Source organism: Cetorhinus maximus, chromosome 16 (assembly GCF_964194155.1).
Source record: "Cetorhinus maximus chromosome 16, sCetMax3.hap1.1, whole genome shotgun sequence".
In the NCBI taxonomy this organism is placed as follows: domain Eukaryota; kingdom Metazoa; phylum Chordata; class Chondrichthyes; order Lamniformes; family Cetorhinidae; genus Cetorhinus; species Cetorhinus maximus.
The window spans coordinates 29,484,592-29,494,743 of NC_135894.1; the positions used below are offsets into that span (position 1 = coordinate 29,484,592).

A 10,152-nucleotide genomic window follows, 5' to 3' on the forward strand; every position below is an offset into this window, starting at 1 on the left:
GCAGAAGATTACAAACTGGTTTCACAGCATCGTGAAATCGATTTTTGGCCTTACTGCCATATTGTCCGCTCACGCCGTCAAACACGCCCAACATCAAAGGAAAATTCTGCTCGAGAACTTGCATTTATATAGCACCTTTCTCTACCTCAGGATTTCCCAAATGACTTAGTGGCACAAAACAAGGCCCCAAAAACAGCAATGCAGACATGACTAGCTGAAGGCTTGGATTTTTCAGCAGTAATGGTGCCAAAACTGTCAACATTCACCATCATTACTTCTCTGAAACTGGCAGCAACTTCTTGAGTCCACACTTGCACAGTTAAATGCAGAAACTAGAAGATCCTGTCAGTGATCCTGTGCTTCTCCAGAGGGTGAGCTAGTGAAGTCCCCTCTATTCTGCAATCAATCTGAATCATTGAACTGACGAGGACGTTCACCCTGACACTCTTAGTTTGCTGTAAAAGCCTTGAAAAAGGTTACAGCTTATTGAGTGAGGTGTAACAATATTCGTAAGTGCAATGAAAGTGCCTCACCAGGCCCTATAGTTGTTGAATGCCAAGTTTCTCCTTTCTGATAAGAAATTCAGCATGCCTTTGGAAGATTTTTAAAGTTTGGTTATGATAATTTAATTCCAACATTAATCCCATGCGTATGCCCCAATAGTTTAAGTTGGTATCTGTAAAATTTAAAAATTAAACTTGAAGGGATCCAGTAGTTTCCACTTGCTGGTTTGGTGATATTGTTGTTGCTGGGTGTCTGGAGATCTACTTCGCTCAGGTGCCAGGAATAAACTGACCTCAGGAAGGGACAACCCCACAACGCAGCGATAACTAACTCTTTGTGAGCAGCTTTCTTCAAGCTCCACAGCGGGAGCCCTGACCGTGAAATCCGGTTTGCAGAATTAAAACTGGCCAGGACACCAGGAGAGCTTTCCACTTTGAGGCATAACTTGCCAAAACTATTGTTAATTTTAAAACTGAAGCTGTCTATAATTAGGGGGATGGAGCTCTTTAGCTCAGTGGGTAGTGCTCCTGCCCCTGAACCAGAAGCAGCAGGTTCATGCCCAACTCCATGACTTGTTACCAATGCAATGAGCATTGAAAATGGGGTTCAACAGGTTGATGCTCAGCCTGCTAACCCTTCCAACACTTCTCCACCATGGCCCAAAGGGCAAAATCTGCTGCGGTTTAGCTCCTATCTCAAGAGTCTGAAGGTTCTGTGTTGGAACCCCATGCCGCACAGTCCTGCTAGGTGGAGACCCGAGCTCCAGTTCTAAATTTAGGGTTGAAATTCAAAAGGACGCTAGTGTCCAGTGGATGTGGGTGACATCCCCTGCCCTCCACACCATCCCCCAACCCCGCCCCCCATGCCCCCCTCCCCGCCGCCAACCCCATTGTCTGGGTTGTAGGAGCCCATAAAACCCTCTCCTACTATAGGACTAGCCAACCAATTGGCTGAGATAAAGATGGTTAAGGCCAAAGAAGGAATGTTCACATCATGGCCTGTTAGCAAGACCCATTACCTCACACTGTTCTCCCAGAGAAGGGATCAAAATCAGTTAGGCAATGGAGTTTTGTAAAAGAGGTGAGAGTTATAAAGGTCAATTCCCTTAAATAAAATTGAACATTTAATCTCAACAGTAACCCATCCAACTGCAAGAATAGGACACTGACGTATTCGCCTGGTATTTCTTCCTGTTCCTGTCTGAAACATTCTGTAAAAGTTCTATAGGGAATCGCAAAGTCAAGTTAAGGATACAATCTGGAACACATGCTCATAAACCTGGCAAGGGTTTGACACTGAGATTGAGGTGACCTATATCGGGAAAATTTACAAGACCCTGCAACAGTACCCACTGTTTTCAAATATATGTTGGCTGGGACTGCATTTCCACTAGTGTATGGGAACTCACTTGGTCGAGCCTAATAGCCCTTACAGGAAAGGGAAGCATACTTAATGATTTATCATGCACTCTACACCATAAAACACATGCTGTCTCCAATTAAACTGATACTTTTCAGTCCAATCTAGTCCAACAGAAATCACCGACTTGCCCTAGGTGAAGCCACAGTGATACTGTTTTGGCCACATGCACTCATTTTAGTGGAAATCACCTCACACACAATACAAATAACTGTATTTTACAGATGTACGTTTACTGAACAAACATCTATCATCATTCAGTGACCGAGGGAGTGAAGCAGCCACAACTGTTAAATAACATTCTGCTTTTCCTCCAACCATCATACCAGCAAAAGCACAAAAGATTAAAATTTACCCGCAAATGTTGTGTGAATGTGCAACACCCACATTCACACATCCAATGATTACTATTTACTCGGGGTTGGATTTTATGTGCCCCCAGCAGGCATGTTTCCTGTGGGGGAGTGGGGGGGGACGTTAAATAGGCCAGGTGCCCACTCCACCATCTTTCTGTCCACCCCCATAATACAGGGGTCAGGCGGGCGCTGAAATCGGCTGCCCACCTGCCATATTTAGATGAACAATTAAAGGTCAATTAGGCTTGTTGTCAAGACAATTGACCCTGATAATACACTGCCCACACCATAAAATGTTGGGCATGGGTAGCAGGGTGGGAGTGCAGCTGGTTCTGAGTGTAACGACTGTGAGTTTGGTTAGTAAGGAGGTGAAATTTTAAATTTTAAGGATTAATCCCTTTCATAAAATGTAATACGGCTTGCTTGCAATTTAGCATTTAACTTAAACTTGCTCTTTTAAGTTTTGACTTGGGCAGGGCTAACCAAGCAAATCAAGCTCTCTGCTGGAGAGCAGGTGAGATCAGCAAATTAAGGAACTGGCCTAATCTAGTTCTGTAACTGCCACACGGTAGTCATCTGAATCTCAGTAGTGCAAAAAAGAGAGGCTAAATGCACTGGCACAGAGTGCAGCTGGTTCTGAGTGTAATTATTGTGAGTTTGGTGAGTAAGGGAGTTCTGTGAGGAGGGGAGGGAGGTGCTTTTTTTTCTTTTTCTTTCTCTATCTTTCTCAGCCTCCAAGACACCAAGAGTTGAAAAGCTGCAAGAGAGGGCTCTGTTTCGAAAAATATCCAACAGTGGCATCACAGGAGAAACATAAAGTCATCGGTTGGTGAGAAACTGCTGGTAGGGAGGGTCTTTAAGTAGCTGAAAATGGAAAAATGCATATTTTTTTAAAGTAGCTACTTAGATTTAAGTAAGAAACACAAGCATTCGGGAAGTAAAGTTAAGGTCAAGTGAAATATAGTAGTATAAATAAACAAAAGTAAACTAAAGTTACCATAAGGGAAGTAAATTGAAGCCATGGCAGGATAACTCGGTCATGTGGAATGCATGTCCTGTAATATTTGAGAAGTCATTCATACTACTAGTGTCATAGATGACCACATGTGCAAGAAGCTTCACCAGCTGCACAGCCTTGAACTCTGGGTTTCAGGGCTCGAGCGGAGGTTGGAGTCACTGTGGCACATCCTCGAGGTTGATATAGTATTGGATATAGGTTGGATAGCACGTTTAGAGAGGTGGTCACACCTCAGCTTAGGAACATGGAGGCAGAATGGGAATGGGTGACTGCCAGGCAGTCCAAGAGAACTAGGATGGTAAAGCAGGAGTCCCCTGGGGTCCCGCTTGCTAATCGGTTTTGGATACTGGTGAGAGCGTTGGTTCCTTGGAGGAGAGCAGTCAGAGCCAGGTTTGTGGTTCCACAGGCAGCTCTGCCGTACAGGAGGGGAGAAAAAAGAACAATAGTAATAGGGGATTCATTAGTTAGGGGAACAGACACGATATTCCAGATGATGCCTAAACAGTGATTTAGAAAGGTTTAGTAAAACCTCCTTGCCTTTGTGATCTGTCTCTATTTATAGAGACCAAGGTTTTGTTTTTGTAAACAGACTTCTCAGCCTGTCCTGATACCTTCAATGGTTTTTGTGTACAAAAACCGCCAAGACACTCTGTTCCTGACACCTACTTAAAAATTGTGCCGTTTATTTTACGTTGCCTTTCTTCATTTTTCTTTCCAAAATATATCACTTCAAATTTCACCAGTCTATTTCATTCTTAAGTCTGTTACTATCCTCCTCACTGTTTATTCCAAATCAAACCATTGTGCCAACACTGAGACCATCATGGTCCATGTAACAGTTCAAGAAGGCAGCTCACCACTACCTTCTCAAGGGCAATTAGGGACAGGCAATAACTAAATAATCGTCTAGTCAGCGATTCCATGAATGAATTTTTTTTAAAGTGACTGAGTTGTACCATACACAGGACTACCCATTGAACAATCAGGGGAACATATCTTTAATTAAACGAGAATGACACATTTTTTAAAGAATATAATGGAAATAAATGCACATCTCATCATTCTTAGATTTCTGTAAGTACTTTAAACTTTCAGTAGATTTGTGATGGTTATACCCTCGATTTGAAGCCAACGTGATCCACCACACTAAATTAAATTTTTGAGCTGTTCTGACAATAAGGTAGAATGTCAATTGTCATTTGTAATCACTTTGACAAATAGTTTGACATTTTGGTCTTTGAGCCTTGATGATACTTGGGCATTCATAATGGCTTTGAGTTTTCAAATGGCTACGTAAGTGAAGTGTATACTGAGCCAGACCCCCAAGCAATGCACTATGAGGACAGAAGGAACAGAGGGAGGAAGAAAGAACGTGCATTTATGTAACACCTTTCACAACCTCAGGATGTCCCAAAATGATTTACAGTTAAGTACTTTTGAAGTGTATCAGTACTGTAAAGTAAGAAATGCAGCAGCCAATTTGTGCCCAGTAAGCTCTCATAGGTGGTAATGTCACTAAACTAGTAATCCAGAGCACTAATCTGATGCTCTGGGGACATGAGTTCAAATCCCACCATGGCAGCTGGTGGAATTTAAATTCAATTAATAAATCTGGAATTGAAAGCTAGTCTCAGTAATGGTGACCATGAAACTATCTTTGATTGTTGTGAAAACCCATCTGGTTCACTAATGTCCTTTAGGGAGGGAAATCTGCCAACCTTCCTGATCTACCCTACATGGGACTCCAGACCCACAACAATGTGGTTGACTCTTAACTGCCCTCTGAAATGGCTTAGCAAGCTGCTCAGTTCAAGGGCAGTTAGGGATGGGCAACAAATGCTCACCTCACCAGTGATGCCCACATCCGATGAAAAATTAAAGAAAAAAACCACAATGAAATAATGACCAACTTTGGTGCTGTTGGTTGAGAGGATAAACAGGACAGCAAAAAGAATGCCATTGTTCTGTTTTGAAAAGTGTCATAGGATCTCTTTTGTCCACCCAAGAAGGTTTAACGTCTCATCCAAAAGACGGCACTTCCAACTGTGCAGTACTCCCTCAGTCCTGCACTGGAGAGTCAACATGGGTTATGTGCTAACATCTCTGGAAGGGGTCGTAGACCCATGAGCTTGCGACTCAGGAGCCCTGAGCTAGGGCTAACCTAAAGACTTAATGGATTTTCCAACAATTTGCTCCCTTATGTCTCTAAGGACTCAGTGGGTAAAACCCTGTTTATTTAACATGTACAAGAGCAGTACTCCCTGATTACTAGACATGTCAACAACCCCTGGCAGTGACATTAGGAGCTTTCCTTTCTGCATTTGGATGTGGTACAAAACTGTCACACTGTCCCCAAGCTACTGAAGACCCCCTGGGGCCTGTACGATCCCAAGTATAAAAGACCAGTCCTTTGTAGCTAGTGTTTTGTCAGGCGATATAAACCCCAAATAGACTGAAGTGTTAACTGTTCTTTCAAAGAGAACTGAACAGGCACCTCGTCACATTTCAACCCATCTCACGTCGGGCTGCACATCTCTGCATTAGTCCAACAGTATTTCTGACAAAGCATTTTGGCACAAGCCTGCAGCTGCTGCAGGTCAAGGACAGGTTACCCTTGGGGTTGTAGTCAAAAATGCACCCTTAGGGATTATCCCCCATTTATAAACAACTGGACCTCACCACAATGCATCAATTGAACAAAAGCAATGAGGGGGTCATAGCCTGAAGGAAAAGCCAAAGAAAAGCACCTGCTTTATGTGAGGGGGCAGTTAAAAGATACAAACTTACTCCTATTTCTGCAGGTTGCAGAGAAGGTAAATGTAAAAATGTAAACTTGTCTCAACCCTGGATTTAATTACCCTTTCCACAAAATCCGAATGATTTAATCCAATCCCATTAACAACTGTACCGTTTACATCATTGACCTGAAATCACTGCCACAAAAATAATGTCACTTCTCCCGATCTTCCTTCCCCTACCTAGTCATTCCTGCCCCTATTCCTGTCTCTCTGTCTCCCGGGTAGAGCTGAGCTGATGCTGGGGCTGCAGGGGAGGGAGGGAGGGAGGATGGATGCCCGGACGGAGTGGATGGGCTGCCGGCTGAGGAGCTCAGTCCCGCCCGCTCTCCCTACCTGTTCGCCGGGGGGAAGCTGCGAGCAGCTCCGCCATCTTCTCCCTCCTTGGCCGCTGATCCTCCCGGCACAAAGCGCAGTGCGGCAGCCTCAGCCTCGGGGGAGATAGGGACAGAGAGCCCGGGGAGACAGAGAGCCCAGGAGACGGGGCAGGAGCAACCTGAGACCGGCAGCAGAGGCAGCCGCTCCTCCCTCCCTGTCTGCACCCCCGGCAGTGTGCAGTCTGACTGCAGCACTGAGCTACTCTTCCGTATGCAGAGTATGTCTGTACATGTTGAGGATTCAACAATGTACAATACCTCCCCCACTGTGGGTACATGTAGAGATATGTTCGAGAAACGACACGCCTGTCTTACATGTAGACATATGTTTAGCAATGTACATACACACGTGCATGTAAACATATGTGCAGGAATATGTATACCCATGTGTACATGTAGAAGTATGTTTAGAAATGTACATGCCCACATAAACATGTCGACATATGTTTAGAAATGTACATACATATACATGTAGAGATGTGTTTAGGAATGTACGTACTCACATATACATGTAGAGATATGTTTAGGAATATACATACTCACACATACATGTAGGTGTGTTTAGGAATGTACATACTCACATATACATGTAGAGGCGTGCAAAAGGTAAGGCTGAAGCATTCGCACCAATCTTCAGCCAGAAGTGCCGAGTGGATGATCCAACTCAGCTCCTCCTGAGGCCTCCAGCATCACAGATGCTAGTCTTCAGCCAATTCAATTCACTTGACGTGATATCAAGAAGTGGCTGAAGGTACTGGACACTAAAGGCTATGGGCCCTGACAATGTTCCAGCAATAGTACTGAAGGCTTTTGCTCCAGAACTTGCCGTGCCCCTAGCCAAGCTGTTCCAGTACAGCTACAACATTGGCATCTACCCGGCTATGTGGAAAATTGCTCCGGTATGTCCTGTACACAAAAAGCAGGACAAATCCCACCCGGCCAATTACTGCCCCATCAGTATACCCTCGATCATCAGTAAAGTAATGGAAGGGGTCATCAACAGTGCTAGAAAGCAGCACTTGCTTAGCAATAACCTGCTCACTGATGCCCAGTTTGGGTTCTGCCAGGGCGACTCAGCTTCTGACCTCATTACAGCCTTGGTTCAGACATGGACAAAAGAGCTGAACTCCAGAGGTGAGGTGAGAATGACTGCCCTTGACATCAAGGCAGCATTTGACCAAGTGATGCTGAGTGTGGCATCAAGGAACCCTTGCAAAACTGGAATCAATGGGATTTGAGTGAAATCTCTCTCCTGGTTGCAGTCATACCTAGCACACAGGAAGATGGTTGTGGTTGTCAGAGGTCAATCTCAGCTCCAGGACATCACTGCTGGATTTCCTCAGGGTAGTGTCCTAGGCCCAACCATCTTCAGCTGCTTCATCAATGACCTTCCTTCCATCATAAGGTCAGAAGTGGGGATGTTCGCTGATGATTGCGCAATGTTCAGCATCATTCGCAACTCCTCAGATACTGAAGCAGTCCATGTCCAAATGCAGCAAGACCTGAACAATATCCAAACTTGGGCTGACAAGTGGTAAGTAACATTCGCACCACATAAGTGCCAGACAATGACCATCTTCAAGAGAGAATCTAACCATCACCCCATGATATTCAATGGCATTACCATCACTGAATCCCCCGCTATCAACATCCTGGGGGTTACCATTGACCAGAAACTGAACTGGACTAGCCTTACAAATATTGTGGCTACAACGGCAGGTCAGAAGCTTGGAATCCTGTAGCAATTAACTCACCTCCTGACTCCCCAAAGCCTGTCCACCATCTACAAGGCACAAGTCAGGAGTGTGATGGAATACTCCCCACTTGTCTGAATGAGTGCAGCTCCAACAAAACTCAAGAAGCTAGCATCCTCCAGGACATAGCAGCCTGCTTGATTGGCACCTCATCCACAAACATTCACTCCGTCCATCACCAATGCAGTAGTAACAGTGTGTACCATCTACAAGATGCACTGCAGGAACTCAACAAGGCTCCTTCGACAGCACCTTTAAAACCCACGACCACTACTTTCTAGACAGATGAGGGCAGCAGACGCATGGGAATATCTGCATCTGGAAGTTCCCCTCCAAGTCACTCACCATCCTGACTTGGAAATATATCACCGTTCCTTCACTGTCGCCGGGTCAGAATCCTGGAACTCCCTCCCTAACAGCACTGTGAGTGTACCTACACCACATGGACTGCAGCGGTTCAAGAAGGCAGCTCACCACCACCTTTAAAAGGGCAATTAGGGATGGGCAATAAATGCTGGCCCAGCCAGCGGTGCCCACATCCCATGAACGAATAAATATATGATGCTTGCCACCTTCATCTCTAGATTATATCAGGCAAATGATATGAACGTTTCTTTTCTTTTCCTTTCTTTATCAGTTGTAACAGTATTTTCTACCCTTGTAAATTTACTTGAGTGTGTTTGTGTGCATGAATGTGCATGAGTGAAGTAGCGTTCATTTTTTGGTTATTTAGCTTTTATAAAAAATAATCAATTATCTTCTTTTTTAAAACAAATTCCCAAAAGCCTGCTGCTGTACAGTTTCTTGACCACACACTCAGCGGGTTAAAACAAACACATTCATATTCTTTAAATTCATTGATCACAAGCAGTTTGAAACAGAGATAGAGGTTGTAGCAGTTCCCTCTCAACCTGACTGTGACAAAAATTGGGGGCTCGTCCTGGATGCGGACTTACTGGATAAAAAATAAATTGGAAACAAAAAGGAAAATAAATGGAATAGCTGAAATTGTTATTTTAAGAAAAAGACTATGGCAGCAAGCTTCCTGTTTATCAACACTAGAAAGTAGAATGTTTGGCTTTAACATGAAATCATTCATAGAATAGGGGGGGTTTAACTTGGTATAAGCTAAGAACCTTAATGATTGAACAGCTCAAAGCAGTAGCTAAACAGATGGAAGTTAGTGTGAGGAAAAAAATGAAGAAGCCTGAGATGCTAAAAACACTGACTGAGTATTTCTCCTTTACCCCAGAACTGGAATGGACAGAAGATATGGAACCTGAAAGAGACCAGGTTATCTTGGCAAGACATCATCTGGAAAAGTGGAGACTGAAGTTAGAGTGAGAAAGAGAAAGAAAGGAGGAGGGAGAATTCCAGGGAAAGAGGGAGAGAGCCTTCCAAAGGGAAAAGTTTGAGATGGAGTTACAAGCACAACAGGACAGTGAAATGAGACAGTTTGAGCTGAAAAGGGAGAAATTGTCTTTATGTAGTAGAGAAAGTGACCCATGTTCAGAGCCAAGCTTTGATTTTTCCCAGTTAGTAACAAAATTTGATGAAGATAACATTGAAGCGTTCTTCATAGCCTTTGAGAAGCTTGCGAACAGGTAAAAATAACCCAAAGAAATTTGGACATTCCTGATGCAAAGTCAGTTGACAAGAAAAAGGTGTGACATTTATTCCATGTTGTTTAAAGAGAGCTGTTCTGACTATTGAGCGAACAAAAAATGCCATCCTGAATGCTTATGAATTACTTCCCGAGGCAGATCACCAACGATTTAGGAACGTTCGCAAAAAGTCCACTCAAACCTTTCTTGAATTTGAAAGAATTAAACAACTCGCATTTGACGGTGAGAGTGAGTGCTCAAAATTTTCCCCACTCGCAAAAGATTAAGAGAGGTGATCCTGTTGGAGGAGTTCAAAACTTGCCTC

At 43.9% G+C, this 10,152-nt stretch overlaps 1 protein-coding gene across 1 annotated transcript in view; it reads right to left on the reverse strand.

Moving 5' to 3' along the window:
- The window catches only part of map7d2b (MAP7 domain containing 2b), a 213,915-nt gene extending 207,277 nt beyond the window's left edge, over window positions 1–6,638 (reverse strand). The window contains exon 1 of the mRNA XM_078559598.1: window positions 6,429–6,638. Within this exon, the coding sequence (XP_078415724.1) occupies window positions 6,429–6,465 (37 nt within the window). The 5' untranslated portion in view covers window positions 6,466–6,638. The remainder of the gene's footprint in view (window positions 1–6,428) is intronic.
- Between the last annotated feature and the right edge of the window lie 3,514 nt (window positions 6,639–10,152).